Source organism: Scyliorhinus canicula, chromosome 12 (genome assembly GCF_902713615.1).
Source record: "Scyliorhinus canicula chromosome 12, sScyCan1.1, whole genome shotgun sequence".
Classification (NCBI taxonomy): domain Eukaryota; kingdom Metazoa; phylum Chordata; class Chondrichthyes; order Carcharhiniformes; family Scyliorhinidae; genus Scyliorhinus; species Scyliorhinus canicula.
This window is the reverse complement of record NC_052157.1, coordinates 64249452-64265644: the sequence shown is the minus strand read 5'-3', so window position 1 is coordinate 64265644 and position 16193 is coordinate 64249452. Positions and strand designations below refer to the sequence as shown.

The 16193-nt window shown below is 48.4% G+C and overlaps 1 protein-coding gene across 4 annotated transcripts in view; it reads left to right on the top strand.

Annotated features, from left to right (window-relative positions):
• Positions 1-1223: 1223 nt before the first annotated feature.
• Positions 1224-16193, top strand: part of LOC119975213 (probable histone-lysine N-methyltransferase PRDM7) — a 29716-nt gene continuing 14746 nt past the window's right edge. Inside the window, exons 1-5 of one of the 4 annotated variants that reach the window (XM_038814832.1) lie at positions 1224-1287; positions 1703-1906; positions 8879-9002; positions 11554-11676; positions 15427-15497. In XM_038814832.1, coding sequence (XP_038670760.1) covers positions 1835-1906; positions 8879-9002; positions 11554-11676; positions 15427-15497 — 390 coding nt within the window. In that variant the 5' untranslated portion in view covers positions 1224-1287; positions 1703-1834. Of the gene's footprint in view, positions 1665-1702; positions 1907-2728; positions 3236-8878; positions 9003-11553; positions 11677-15426; positions 15498-16193 lie in introns of those variants that run through there. The other 3 variants (XM_038814831.1, XM_038814833.1, XM_038814834.1) reach the window with 3 other exon arrangements.

The window sequence follows — 16193 nt, the reverse complement described above, 5'->3', positions numbered from 1 at the left end:
ATCTTTCCAGTGAAAGCAACTGTGGAATAAATCAGAAAAAGAGTTTTATTCCTTGAAAGGTACGTTCTAGGTTCAGGAGCAGATGAAGATATTTAGATGACATTGCAAGACACATTATTATTGTAGAGGTCAGAATGTGAGCAGAAAATATCTCTCCCTCATTGATAAAAAAACCTCAAATTATTCAAAACAGAAATGTAATTTATGCACCAAATTTATCCTTTTACAATTCAAAATACAATCAAATGATTAGTTATAATCCTCACAACAGAAAATTATTGCAAAGTAATGTTCCTACTGTATTTGGAGAAGAGGAAGATCAATTCTGAAATAGATTTTCTTCTAATTTAGCAATTTACATTTTTCAATACAATTTTAAAATGTTATTGTAAATTATTTGTTAATGTGTTTTATTTTCTATAAATTATTATTTCCTGCTCTTGGTATTTGTTTATCATATTTAAACTGTTCCTGTGAATGATTTCAGGTTGAATCTGGCTTTAATTATTCTAGCTTTTTACTTTGAGTTCTAATCCCTGAGAATTTGAGCTAAAAGTTGGCCATTATTGACAATGATCTCTCCCTTGCACACACCCACCTCAGTGCACCCTCCCCTTCCCCCCCCTCCTCTCCCTCCCCCTTCTTCCCCGTTTCCTACCCATCTCCCTCCCCCTTATCCCCCCTCCTCCCTCCCCACCCCTCCTCCCCTCCCCCTATCTCTCCCCCCTCTCCCCTCCTCCTCCCTCACTCCCCTCCCCCCACCTCCCTTCCCCTGCCTTCTTCCCCCCTCCTCCCCTTCTTCCCCCTTCCCCACTTCTTCCCCCTCCCCTCCTCTCCCCCTCCTCTTCCCTTCCCCCTCCCTTCTTCTCCCACTCCTCCCCTTCTTCCCCCTTCCCCCTCCCCACCTCTTCCCCCCTCCCCCACTTCCCCCTCCTCCTGTCCCCCTCCCCCCTCCTCCTCCCCCCCTCCTCCTGTCCCCTCCTCCCCCTGTCCCCCTCCTCCTCCCCCCTCCCTCCCCCTCCTCCTCCCCCCTCCCTCCCCTCCCTCCCCCTCTCCTCCTCCCTCCCCCTCACCCCCTCCCTCCCCCTCTCCCTCCCTCTCTCCTCCTCCCCCCTCCCCCCTCCTCCTCCCAACCCCACTCCTCCTCCCCCCGTCCTCTCCCCCTCCCCTCCAGGAGGAGAGTGCGCGCGCAGCACGTGCCCAGAGGCGGAGCGCGAGGGCTTCATAAAAAGGCGCCAAGAAGAGGGAAGCGCGAGGCTGGAGCTGTCCTTCAGGGAGGGGCCGGGGGTATAAATAGAGGCGGAGCCGACGGACGATTGTCAGAAAGGGGGAGGCTGGAGGTGTGAGATTGGGCAGAGATATTGAACAGAGTGTGGCAGAGGGAGAAGATCATTCTCAATTCATGGGAGATAGTGAGGAATTGGAACTGAAAGACAGAACTGAGGACAGCTTCAGTTAGAATTGAAACTGATAGAATTCAGAGAAAAAATTTTCATATTTCAGCATTTCAGTCAAGAAAAGGAACTAAAATTTCCTGACGGACAACAGGAGCTGCCACCTTTACTTTTACTGAGAAAGAGACTGAGGTGGTGATAGTCTGAGGGAAAGTCAGAAGAAAAGACAGCTTCAGATATTAGTACCAGAAACATTATAAACTGCTGCTGGTAGGAGAGTATTTAACTGAGATTGCCCTTCATTTCAGACTGTGAGGGAACAAGAAAAGGGAGAAACAATAGACCCGGCACACAGCCATTGAAAAGACTGAGGGATAGACCAGGACACAGAAATTTGAGCGAGAGGTCGAGTGAATAAGGTGCCCGACCTGAGGAAGGAGATGGGTAAAGCTAAGAGTGACGGGACAGATAGTGGAGAGGGGAAGACCGTGTCTGAACAGGGGAAATCTGAGGTAAGATCATGGGGAGATTTGAAATGGAAACCAGATAGAAAATGCTGGGTCCGGGTATTTATTGCAGCTTCAGATGGGGAAGGTTCAGCTGGTCAGTCACATTAATACTGTCAGTACGGAGTGGGTGAGCTCCCCAAATTGTCAACGGGATGACAAATAATAATGTCAGAGAGACCATTTGGTCCATCTAGCTGATCCTCTCTGTGGAATTGTACAAAGTCCTTATCTAAATGTCATAAATTATTTGATTCATTTTCTTTCTGTTGTCTGACCCAAGCAACTCGTTCAGTTCCTGATCATTCTTTCTGTGTCCTTAATTCTGAATTTCTGTTTATCCCAGTCTTGTCTGGGGCTGGTTTAGCTCACCAGGCTAAATCGCTGGCTTTTAAAGCAGGCCAGCAGCACGGTTCGATGACCGTACCAGCCTCCTCGGACATGCGCCGGAATGTGGCGACTAGGGGCTTTTCACAGTAACTTCATTGAAGCCTACTCGTGACAATAAGCGATTTTCATTTTTATTTCATTAGAATTTGATTAAATGCATTGCCATGAATTTGTCTTCTATTTTTCCCAGGGTAGAGGGGTCAATTACTAGGGGGCATACGTTTAAGGTGTAAGGTGCAAGGTTTAGAGGAGATGTACGAGGCAAGTTTTGACACAGAAGGTAGTGGGTGCCTGGAACTCTGTTGGAGGAGGTGGTGGAAGCAGGGACAATAGTGAAGTTTCAGGGGCATCTTGACAAATACATGAATAGGATGGGAATAGAGGGATATGGACCTGCAAGTGTTGAAGATTTTAGTTTAGATGGGCAGAATGGTCGGCGCAGGCTTGGAGGGCCGAAGGACCTGTTCCTGTGCTGTACTTTTCTTTGTTCTTTGTTCTATTCCACTTGTTAGTTTTTCTCTGATCGGAAGCTGAGTGAACTTGCCTGGATATGGGGGTGATGTGATCGAGGTGGTGCCTCTTAGGCTTGTCCAGCTTTTTTTTTAGTGCATCATAGCACAAAGATCACAGGTGGGATACTCCGTTTCAGAGGGATTGAATTGGCAGACTTCAACGACAAGTAAATTGGCGTCGGTCCCTGAGCAATTCATGATCCATTCATGGGCTAGCACCAATGCCATGTGGAACAAGATTGATTCCAATGAAAAATGGTGTCCGATTCACCGTACTTGGGATTGCCACTTGCGAGGCTGACAAGCTGCAGCTGCTTATCAGCTCTTCCCTCCCCACACACACTCATCCTAGCCAACAAGATGGCAGCATGAAGAGCGGCACCCGGTTTGCAGACGTCAAGCTGGAGATTCTGCTGGATGTCGTGAAGGAAAGGTGGGCCACCCTGTTCCCTGGGGTAGGAAGGAGGCTACCATCCACTCCGCACACCAGGCCTGGGTGCAGGTGGTAGAGCCGTGAGCGCTATTTGCCAGACTGGCCAGCAGTGTGAAAAAAGCTGCACGACCTTCTCAATGTGACCAGGGTGAGTAGGCAGCACTGTGCCCCTGTCACCAACCTCCGTCCCACACAGCTGTAACCCCCTCACCCGGAGGGTGACTGTAACCTAACAGCCGGCAGTGTGCATGCTCCCAGCCCTGCACCACATGCCAGCACCCGTACCGGCTGCCATGGCCGGATGCCCTGACAACCAGCTGCTCACCCCTTGTGCTGCCTGTGTCCAACTGCCTAACACTGAGCTTTCTGCCCCTCTCCCCAGGAGAAGGTGGCACATAGCTGTAGGGAGGGACCAGAGGGGGACTGCCAGACCTGTGGCCCCTCAGGGCCGTAGAGTGGTGGGCACAGGACGGGGCTGATGGGCCCAGAGGAGATGGCAGTCCCCGACGTAGACCCAGGAGGACAGCATCGGGCAACAATGTTGGGCCCCCTGGGTTACAGTTTTCCGTGCATAACCCCCCCCCCCCCCCCCCCCAACACCACTCCATGTTTCATGTCTTGTGTTTTGCAGGATCTCTTGATTTGAGTTAATTTATTATCGTCACATGTATTAGTATGCAATGAAATGTATTGTTTCTTGCATGCTGTACAAACAATGCATAGGGAAGGAAGGAGAAACTAGAATATAATGTTTCAGTTATAGCAAGGTGTAGAGAAAAGATCAACTTAATACGAGGTAGGTCCATTCAAAAGTCTGGTGGCAGCAGGGAAGAAGCTGTTCTTGAGTTGGTATAGAACAGTACAGCACAGAACAGGCCCTTCGGCCCTCGATGTTGTGCCGAGCAATGATCACCCTACTTAAACCCACGTAACCCGTATACCTGTAACCCAACAATCCCCCCATTAACCTTACACTACGGGCAATTTAGCATGGCCAATCCACCTAACCCGCACATCTTTGGACTGTGGGAGGAAACCGGAGCACCCGGAGGAAACCCACGCACACACGGGGAGGACGTGCAGACTCCGCACAGACAGTGACCCAGCCGGGAATCGAACCTGGGACCCTGGAGCTGTGAAGCATTGATGCTAACCACCATGCTACCGTGAGGCCCCGTGAGTTATGTTATCTCAAACTTTGATATCTTTTTCCTGACGGAAGAAGGTGAAAGACAGTATGTCCAGGGTGTGTGGGGTCCTTAATTATGCTGGCTGCCTTTTGAGGCAGCGGGAATTATAGATCGGGTCAATGGATGGGAGGCTGGTTTGCGTGATGGACTGGGCTACATTCACAACCTTTTGTAGTTTCCTGTGGTCTTGGGCAGAGCAGGTTCCATACCAAGCTCTGATACAACCAGAAAGAATGCTTTCTCTGGTGCACCTGTAGAAGTTGGTGAGGGTAGCAGCTGACATTACAAATTTCTTTAGTTTTCTGAGAAAGTAGAGTCGTTAGTGGGCTTTCTTAACTATAGTGTTGGCAGGACAGTCTGTTGGTGATCTGTACATCTAAAAACTTGAAGCTCTTGACCCTTTCGACTTAGTTCCCATTGATGTAGACAGGGGCATGTTCTCAGCAAATTTGAAAATCGAGTTGGAGGGGAATGTGGCCACACAGTCATAGGTGTATAAAGAGTATAGTAGGGGGCTGAGGACAGAGCCTTGTGGGGCACCGGTGTTGAGAATGATCGTGGAGGAGGTGTTTGCCTATCTTTACTGATTGTGGCCTGTGGGTTAGAAGGTTCAGGATCCAGTTGCAGAGAGAGGAACCGAGGCCAAGGCCACGGAGTTTGGAGATGAGTTTCGTAGGAATGATGGTGTTGAAGGCCCCCCCCCCCCCTCCCCCGCCCCCCCCTCTCCCTTACTTCATATCATCGCAATTTGGGGCATAGACATTTACCAGAACCACCGGCAATCCCTCCAACTACCCCCCCCCCCCCCCCCCTCACCTTGCTGGCCCCGGATTGGCCACAATACTTCCCACCTCGAACGCTACCCGCTTGTGAACCAACATTGTTCCCCCAGTCTTCATATACATCCCCAACTGGAACACCTGCCCCACCCATCCCTTTCTCGGCCTAATCTGGTCCCCTGTCTTCAGGTGCGTCTCCTGCAAAGAAGCCAGGTCCGCCTTCAAAGTCCTCAAATGCGTGAACACACGTGACCATTTAATCGGCCCATTCAACCCCCTCATGTTCCAGGTGACCAGCCTGGTAGGGGCTCTCCGCCGTATTCCCCTGCCGATTAGCAATGCCCTTTCTTGCGCCACTGGTCCACGTCACGCGATCCACCAGGCCCACCCTCGGATGTCCACCGTCATCGATCTCTTTGAAAGTGCGATATACCAACCATACCCATGTCAGCACTCCTCCCCCCACCCTCAAACAAAAACCAACTCCCTCCCCCACGCCTTCCTCCTGGCAACCCCTTCACTCCCCTCCCATTAACTAGTCTGTCCAGCTAGCACGGTGGCCCTCGCCCAAGGCCTTCAATCATCCTACCTCCCTCCAATTCTCCTCCCCACCCAACCAGACCAACCATCCATATCTAAAGAGAAACAAAAGGCACACTCGCCATCGTTGCTCCCCCATGAAAACTTGCCCCAAAACACCCACCACTAAACACTTTAACAAGCAACCAAATACTCCTACAAAGTTCCATGTCCTCAAACTGCCCCTAGTTCATTGCCCCTCATAAATTCCATCGCCTCCTCTGGTGTGTCGAAATACCACTCTTGCTTCTGGAAAGTCGCCCACAGGCAGATTGGGTACAGTACCCCAAACTTCACCCCCTTTTTAAAGAAGGCAGCCTTAATCAGGTCAAATCCAGTCCTTCTCTTCATCACATCTGCACCTAAGTCCTGGTACACCCGCAACTCGTTTCCTTCCCATGTTCATTTCCTGGTCTACCTCTTGCATCGAAGGATCCTCTTGTCCAGAAAGCGGTGCAACCGCACCACCATGACCCTTGACTGCTCACCTGTGTGTGGCCATCTCCTCAGCGCCCTATGTGCTTGGTCCACCTCCAAAGGCCAATCAAGGGCCCCATCCTCCATAAACTTCTCCAACATCTTTGCCACATCTACTGCGGCCACCGCACCTTCAATGCCTTCAGTCATCCTGACAATTCTTTGGTTTTTCCTTCCAGAGCGATTCTCCAAATCTTCCACCTTCTCCCTCAAGTTTTTCTGGCACTCCCGCATCACTCCCATCACAGCCACCAATGAGGCCATCTGCTCCTTGTGTCCCCCACTGCCTCCTCCACTTCCTGATCACCAAACCCTGGTACTGCAGTCTCTGCTCCACCTGCTGAATCGCAGACCTCAGCGGTTCCACCACCGTGGCTAGGTCTTCCAGGGCCTCTTTTCTCTGCTGCCGAAACATATCATTCCAGAACTCCACCAACTGCTCCGTCAACCACTTAGTAGGCAGCGCGGCCTTCCTTGCCCTCGCCATATTTCCTTGTGGTGCACCACAAAATCTCTCCTGCTCCAACAGCACTTTCTTTCTCGTGGCGCTCTTCATCTGTGTATCCATTCACCACCCACAGCAGAGGATTATTACCTTCCCCAGGCACTCTTGTACCTTTTGCCCTCTAATACCTTGCCCTTCGGGCAGCGAAAAGGCAAAATAAATCTGGCTTGAGAGGGAGCCACCAAATGTGCGACCACTCACTCCATGGCCGCCACCGGAAGTCTCTGTTCTCGATTTTTGAAACCACAAGTGAAACCCGTCGTCGGTAATTCCCCCTGTTGGTGGCATAGCATCACGGAGGTCCTGAAGAATACTGGAACGAACCCATCAATTATATGCCAATGGCGTTTATGTGCGATGTGGAATACATTGATGCCGCTGTCGAGATGTGGCATTCCGTTGGGTGCCTGGCACTGGCCGCGATTTTCGGCTCACTTGTGGTCACCCGGACTGTGATTGAGCTGTGCATCGGGCTCCTCGAGATGCGGTTGCAAAGCCTTGACTGCTCCGATGGTGCACTCCAATGCATCCCCCCCGGAGGGTCGCTCTCTTTGTGGTGGGCTTCTGCGTCCTTCAGAACCTCGGGCAGCAGCAGGGAGACGAGATGGAGGTTGGTGGTGAGGAACATGTGGCCACCTCCGAGTACGAGGTGATGAGGCGATGCCGGACCAACAGGGACTGGAGGCTGAGCCCAGGAACCAATTGGAGGACCAGCCAATGACAAGCGGCAGCGACGAGGGTCTAGCAAGCCCGGAGGGGCATGGAAGCCCTCATACCCACCCGCTTTAGGCTGGGACCCAGCTGTGGCCTGAGATCCAGCTGACGTCAGACTGCTGCCTCGCCTGAGGGTTCCTGCCTCCACTTGATGTGCAGCAGCAGCTGTGTGGTGCTCACCAGATTGTGCCCCAAAAGCCTGACCACTAATATTTTCCACAGAGGTGTGTGTATCTGTGGTGGTGGAGTGTTTGGATGGCAGCTGTGGTGTTCGATCATGGCATCCTCGAAGCTCTCTGAGGTTGTGTTCTGGGAGGTTGGAGAGGGAGCCACCTGGGATGGGCTGGCGCCGTCGGCTGTAGGACCTGCAGGAGAATAGACATGTAGTCAGTGGGAGGGATGGGTCAGTCAGTAAGGCAATAACAACTCACATGTGACAGGTCTTCCAGGTGGGGCCTGATGGTTCCTCACCTCTACAGCTTCTGCCAACCTCCGGGTTGGTGACCGCCCTGTACACAGCCACCCCTGTCATCTCCAGGGTCGGTTCCTCGAAGGTGGTGAGGATTCTTAAGTTTGGCACCCTGCTGCCAGTCTGGCCCTCTCCCAGCGGTTGTGCGAGACACAGAGAGGGCATCATTAGCCACACATGTCGTTCACAGTGGGGTACACAGTATGTGTAGGGAGGGTTGGGAGGGGGGCTGAGTGGAGAGCGGAGTGAAGGGAGGGTTGGAAGCCGCATGGAGAGTTGTCGGGGTGAGGTTGTCTACTCACTCACTCGGTCTCGGTTGTTGACCTTTTTCAGCACTGGAAGCCAGTCCTGGTCACACTCCTGGAGCTTACAACTGCCTCATCCCAGGCCCTGTGATTCACCCTCCGGGATTCTCGGGGGGGACAGGACATCTCTCCTGGCCTCTACTGTGACTCAAAGCCACCCTAGGCCTGCATCGTCTAATCATGGGGCCGGTCTCCTAGGCACCATTGTTGCAAGCTGAGAGGTTGGTTGAGCAAGTGCTGCTCGATCTTGTAAGCGGGGGGCTGGCAAACACGGTCCTGGCGAATCAGCCGGCAAGCCTTGATTTGCGGTGTGAGGCCTCATTAAGTGAACATATTAACGTTGAATAGTGTTGTTGGCCTCTCTGGGCCTGGTTCCAGCTCGCTACCACACTTAGAAATCTTTCCGGTGAATCGCCCCTTGAATTGTTTGGTAGAGAGGCTGTTCTTTATGAGTCCTCTACCACTGATTATAGTACCAGCCCATTCTAGTGGAGGGTATTCTAGAAATCCACCGATGGCAGAGCTGGCGGATTGGCTAATCTTACATTTATGGAACTTGTGTTTGTGAACATTACTGATTCAGTGCCTGGATGTATTAACAATCCGAATCACCTTACATTTCCAGATTACAGACAAGTTTCAAGACATTGCTCCCCATTTTTCCAAAGGTGAATGGGCAGAATTAAGTGAATGGGAAAAGATCCGTTATAAGAACATGAAACGAAACTATGAGGCCATGCTTGCAATAGGTCTGTACAAAATTCACATTTCTCACTTCTCCTGAAAACTTAAATATCCACTGGCATGGTATTCATCTAATATTACAGCCAAGTGGATAATCGCTGAAGAGATCAGAGATTTTCATTGGGGTTCTCCATTTCACCACTGCTGACACACATCAGGAACGTATATCGAGGAATTCACCGTAATCGGCCTGTGAGTGCCTGAATGTTAATTAATGGCTGTGAAATAACCGGCTGAAGTTCCCAACGTGCCTTCCTCTTGTGCGTCAGGAATGCTGCAGTGAAAAATCGAGTGTTAGCAGTAATGTGATGTGGGAGATGGTGAAGAAGATGCATGCTCGTCTGACGGTCAAATTGCATGAAACCTGGAATTAATTTAATGATGATCATTAAACCATTGTTTTTTAAAAATGACCCCGATTGGATCACTAATGTTCTTTAGGGGACAAAATCTGTCACCTGCCTACCTGCGACTTCAGACGTGCAGCAATGTGATTGACTCTTAACTGTCCTCTGAAATGGCCGAGAGCAGTGTTTTTCAATCTTTATTTTGAGCGACCCATGTTTACAGAATTGCCGACTATTGCGACCCACGTCACATTCACAAAAGATTCTCCATACTTACTGCTGAAACGTCACAATCATTGTTGGCACTTCTGTGTTATTGAATGTAAATTTGTCAATTGAGTTGCTGTTTCGCTGTAAAACACAGGGCCATCCTGACTTTTTCCTAAGGGTGTTAACTCACGATTATTTGATTATTTTATTTCTTCACACCCATTGTTAGCATTTGTAAAATTGCGTGCAAAAGGCTGGAAAGATGAACAGGCTCAGTATTGCACAGTTTTATCAATGTCATGTTCACATGTTCAAAACCTAACACGACCTCGCATAGGAAATTAAACTCAAAACTTCAACTTCAGAAACAGGAGCCCAACTGTTGAATGAAAAACAAGGCAGAATGTCACTGGACACCTGTCAGTACTGTTTCCCAGGTAATTATGTAACAGACTGAACGCACACTTAAAAAAAACAATTTTGGTCACAGCTCAACTGACCAATATGCAAAACGTGCAGACACATTCCATTCCATCCACCTGCAATATTTTACAGGCTCCTGTTTGCACGAGTGTAGTTTAGTCGTCAGCTGATACCAGCTTTGGCGAACACTTCACGCCCTGATGAAGGTAGATACAAAAGTCCTTGCCGTAGAGGAACCAATTCAGCTGACAGTCCATGTGGCCACACGGCAGAGATGGATGCTTGGGGACGAGTACCTGGGAAGTGGGAGTGGATAGTGGCGGGGAACGTGATGAAAAAAAGAAGCGTCCTTGAAGGGCAAGAGCCCCGGTGTGGAGAGACAATTCGGAAGTGGAAATGGGGGCTTGTAGGGCTGGAGCAGGCTGTATGTCCAGGTTAACTGAGAAAACGATAATAGATGCACGGGGTTTGTAAGTGACACACTGAACTCAAGAAATAATACCACACTGAACTCAAGAAATAATAGAGATTCTGATGCTGAACACAGTAGCAGGATATACCACTCAAAAGAGAATTTTACAGGTCTCTTCCTGCAAACTGCCCAACTATACTCTGGTCCATAGAGGCAAAAGAAGTCCACGGCACCGGCTTCTTCATCAGCTTCGCGTGGTCATACACTAATGCAGTGGGAATTTACCTCGAGAGAAAATGGCAAACGTGGTCAGCCGATATTTTGCGATCCTTTTTTTTTAACCCATTCCACACCAGCAGGTGACCCATCCGTGGGTCGCGACCCCAATTTTGAAAATCACTGGCCTAGAGAGCCATTCAATTTAATTAGAGATGGGCAATGAATGTTGGCCCAGCCGGCCATGTCCAGTGGTGATTGAAAAAAAAAAGTAGTGAACAGTACTATTCTATTTCACTTGATGTGGAGATGAGTGGAATTGGATGAAAAATAGTGTTTGAAGCTTTCCTCCCTCCCTCCTCGTGATAGATGCTGGCTAATCTGGGGGTTGTTTGCAGCATTTCCTGTTCTTATTTCAAATTCTGTTTGTTCATTTTTCCCCAAAGTACACTTCCAATTGTACACTTCCAATTGTATCAGTGTGGCTTTCCCCAACGCTGCGTGCTAAGCCACTAAACCATACGCATTAGATACTAACTCAGGAATAAAAATTATGTTTTGGAATAATGGAGATGAATGGAGCTAACCGATGTCATTATTACCCTGCCTTTCCCTTGGACCTGCGAGTGACCACCAGCTGTCACAAATGTAGAACTTCTTTCTTTTGACTCTACAATTGCTGCAGTAGGGATCAGTGAGGTACCAGAAATAACATCTGTGATAAAACTCTCATGTGCTAGGTTTCCAGCATTCTAGCATCACATGTAATATTTTCATCTGATGAGTTTGGGCAAGATTTAAGTTCAGGTGCCAAAGATGGAAGGAAAGCCTCTCTACTGCCCTTACCAAAATATTCCAAAATAGTTGTATTAATTCAACAGGTACCTTCTAACAGCAAGGAAGTCGAAGTAAATACTGGAGGTAATTGGAATATTCTATTTTTTACAGGATTGAATGTACCAAAGCCAGCATTCATGTCAAGACATGGCAGGAGGCATCAACCCCATGTGGATGAATCTAGTGATTCGGATGAAGATTGGGCACCGAAACGTTGTGTGAAAAATCCACCACGTAAATTGAATATCTTTCCTTCATTAAAATATTTAAAGCACTTTTTGATGAGGGGCAGCATGGTAGCACAGTGGGTAATACTATTGTTTTGCAGCTCCAGGATCCCAAGTTCGATTCCTGGCTTGGGTCACTGTTGGTGTGGAGTCCCCATGTTCTCCCTGTGTCTGCGTGTGTTTTCGCCGGGTGCTCTGGTTTCCTCCCAGGAGTCCCGAAAGATGTGCTGTTCGGTAATTTGGGCATTCTGATTTCTCCCTCTGTTCACCCAAACAGGAGCCGGCATGTGGCAACCTGGGGCTTTTCACAGTAACTTCATTGCAGTGTTGATGTATGCTGACTTGTGACAATAAAGATTATTTTTTAAAAAATAACCCTGATTACTTTTGTGTTTTAGAGAGTTGGAAGATAAGGAAATTGAATGATATTTGTCTTAACTTCTCTTTATAACTCACCTTCATTCAGCATTAGTTGATTGTCTTGGTGTCTTCATGTGATTTAAAAATAATAAATTTTGAGTACCCAATTAATTTTTTCTAATTAAGGGGCAATTTAGTGTGGCCAATCCACCTAGCCTGCACATCTTTGGGTTGTGGGGGCGAAACGCACGCAAACACGGGGAGAATGTGTGAACTCCACATGGACCTGCCTTCATGTGAATTGAACAACATTTCCCAGAGTTTGACTGGGGCTCTGTGTCATAATATCCACTCATGTGTATTATGAGATGCAAACAGGCAGTGACTGACACACAGGCTAACCAATCACCAGACACAGAACAACCAATCACCAGACAGGACACTAACACTTTAAAACACACAAGGCATCAAGACACTTGCTCTTCTCACAGGACACAGCTACAGAGATAGTTAGAGTGCACAAGGCATTGAGCACCGTCTCCATGTGATAGAGAGCTAGTCTGGTCAAGCCAGTCAGAGGTTATCAGTTTAGATTAATAGTGTGTCAACCCACAGCAGATCATGTACAGCAATCAGCAGGTTCAATTACACAGTGTTGGACCATTTCCTGTGTTGGAAGCCTGCTTCTAGTCTCACTGGATCCATTTGCAGTCAATGCTAAACCAACTCATTTAACACATCATGGTACCAGGCAACTATTAACTCGAATGAACTTACCTCGAGTGAATCTGCAACGACCAGCAAGCAACCATCTAGCGGCATGGAAAAGATCCAGCCCCCTGCACAACTTCGGATCTCCGGCAACCTCGGCGCCAACTGGAAAATAGAAGTTTCTCCTGTATATCGAGGCCTCCGACCTCGAGGCAGCATCAGATGCCAGGAAGATCGTGCTGTTCCTGTTGACTGGGGGGATCACGCCATCCACATCTTTAACTAGCTCACGTTTGCTGAGGGCGAAGACAAGACAAAGTTCAAGACAGTTCTGCTGAAATTCGACAGCCACTGCGAAGTCGAGGTGAATGAGAGCTTTGAAAGGTACATCTTCCAACAGAGGCTTCAGGGTAAGGATGAACCTTTTCAGTCCTTCTTGACCCATCTCCGCATCCTAGCGCAGTCCTGTAATTGTGACTCGACGGCTGATTCCATGATCTGTGATCAGATCGTTTTCGGGGTCCAGTCCGACTCCCTGTGGGAGCAGCTCCTCAAAATCAAACAGTTGACCCTTTCCGTCGCCATCGAAGCGTGCATTGTCCATGAGCGTGCCAGAAATCGTTACTCCCACATCAGGCGGCAGAAACAGCAAAAATGGCCTCCCACGAGGCAGGCCAGCGCAAAAATGCAAGGCCTGAGCATCGAGGAGAGTGGCCGCTTCGCGCGCTTTTCCCAGGTCCCTACGCATGCACGACCAGGAGGACGATGAGGCCGAAGACCCTACTGTGAATGTGCAAACATCGGCCGACCGCACTGCGCATGCGCGAAGGCGCACAGAATGCGCTGACATCAGCATCATGACATGTCAAAATTGTGGCTTCGCCGATTTAAAGCGGGAATGCCCAGCCAAAGGAAGGCGATGTCTACAGTGTGGAGAGCCTGGACATTATGCGGCCCTCTGCAGGTCCGCTCCACCGGGATGCATCGCAGACATGTCCGCTGCGTACAACAAGGCATGCAGGATTCTGATCCCGAAAGCCCAATGGATCCCAATACTCACTGCCTGGAGTCTCCATATCGGGTGGGCATCATCACCACACGCGAGCTTGTCTCCACGTGCCTGCAAACCGCCTTTCAATTCTGAGTGTGGATCCTGACGACGAGTGGTGTGCTGCCATCACGGTCAACCAGTGTCGCATCCGATTCAAATTGGACACTGGCGCGTCTGCGAACCTCATATCCCAGTCATACTCGACAGCATCCGTGACCAACCTAGCATTCTTCCACCAGCCTGCCAGCTCCTTGACTACAATGGCAATGCCATAGCTACTAGTGGATCATGTCAGCTCGGTGTATCTCACAAGGCAATCAAGGCGACGTTAAGATTCGAGATCGTCCAGCCTGACAAGGCATCCCTGCTCGGTGCTCGCGCATACAAACTCCTAAATCTGGTTCCACGAGTCCATGCCATGTGCTCCACACCTGCGACTGTCTCGCCTAATGCAAATCTACAGGCTGAGATAGATGACATTCTCACACAATATCACAATGTGTTTGATGGGATGGGTAAGCTCCCATTTCGCTACAAGATATCACTCAAGCCGAATGCCACCTCAGTCATCCATGCACCAGGCTAGCTGCTGGCCTCCCCCATCACCTCTGAGGCGATCAACAAGAATTCGTTGCTCACCACAAAGACTGAATCTATAGACTTTAATCCTGTAAATTTTATTCAGTTTGCTCTGTATCTGCACACTAGACACCTTCCCATGTACATATGTTCGTTCTCTCACCACTTGCACATAGTCATACCTGTATATACAGCCACATTCCAAACTTTATTTCAAAAAGGGGAGATGTCATAATATCCATTCATGTATATAATGAGATGCAGACAAGCAGTGACTGACACACAGGATAACCAATGAACGCACACGACACAGAACAACCAATCACCAGACAGGACACTTAACCCAACAAAACACACAAGCATCAAGACTCTCGCTCTTCTCACGGGACACAGCTACAGAGGTAGAGTGCACAAGGCATTGAGCACCGTCTCCATGTGACAGAGAGCTAGTCTGGACAAGCCAGTCAGAGGTTATCAGTTTAGATTAATAGAGTGTTAACCCAAAGCAGATTATGTACAGCAATCAGCAGGTTCAACAAAACAGTGTTGGACCATCTCCTGTGTCGGAAGCCTGTTTGTAGTGTCACTGCATCCAGTTGCAGTCAATGTTAAACCAACTCATTTAACACATCACTCTGGACCATTAGATAAATGACTGATGCTAACTTATGAGTATATTCATTTGCTGAGACAAAAGAATCAATAAATTCAGCAAAAAAACATAAAATGAGAATAGGTGACATACTCTGATGGGAACTATAACTGGAAAACAACATAAAAAGAAACTTAAATAACTAAACCAAAATATAATTTCCAGAGGTGATGATGCACCCCAGCCCCCGAGGCATCCACCGGTCCCAGATGTCCTGAAAATTCTTTGTGTATATGTGGACATATAAAACTAATGCAGGCTTTTTCTAATTTTTAGTTGCATTTATGTTTTGATTTTATTTTGAGCAACAAAATGGCATTTTTGGAATTGCCATCCTGCTCAAATGTGAAAAGCTGAAATATGAGACAAGAGAAATCTAAAACATCATTGTCATTATTTTCAAGAGATGAGAAACTTTAAGCCACCTTTAAAGAATGAAGATACCAAGAAGACAAAGAAAGACAACATCAAAAAGGTAATTCAGTGTGGACAGAAATTCTTACAAGACAAATATATCAAATGGAAACAGACTGCTCGATATTCTCTCAACAGGCCTGTCAGCATCTGAAAGATATAGAGCTGCAGGGTCCCACCCGTAACATTAACCAGCCTTTCTCCTTCAGACTGAAATTGACCTCTCCATATTTTCTGCGTTCACTGCCTTCATTTTTTAAATATTGGTTCAGGGGGTGTGACCGGCTAGCCCATCCATAATTGTTCTTGTGAGGGAGGGGGTGTGCTCCCTTATTGGACTGCTGCTGTCCATGTGATGTAGGTTCACCCACAGTGCTGTTCGGGAGGGAGCACCTGGACCCAGTGGTTTCCCCTGGGTAATCAGATGATGGCTATTGCATCTGTGATGTTACTTCCTGCAGTACTCATGCACAGTGTCCAACCATCAAGGTTTGATTTGGATGTCATGCAATTGCCTCCACCAGCTACATGGCATGCCTACCCACGGGAATCTACTTTGGAGTTAATGTTTCATTTTATGTCTGTTACTTGTCTGCTTAGAATCCCTGGGAACTTGCTTGTATTTTTATTTATATTCCTGACCTGCATTTTGTCATATTTGAATTTCATAACCTGCATGTACTGTGTGCGATTTAATGGCCACGTTGGGCTTGAGCAAGAGTGCAATGGGGTCTTTAGATCATGGGAGAGGCTAAAT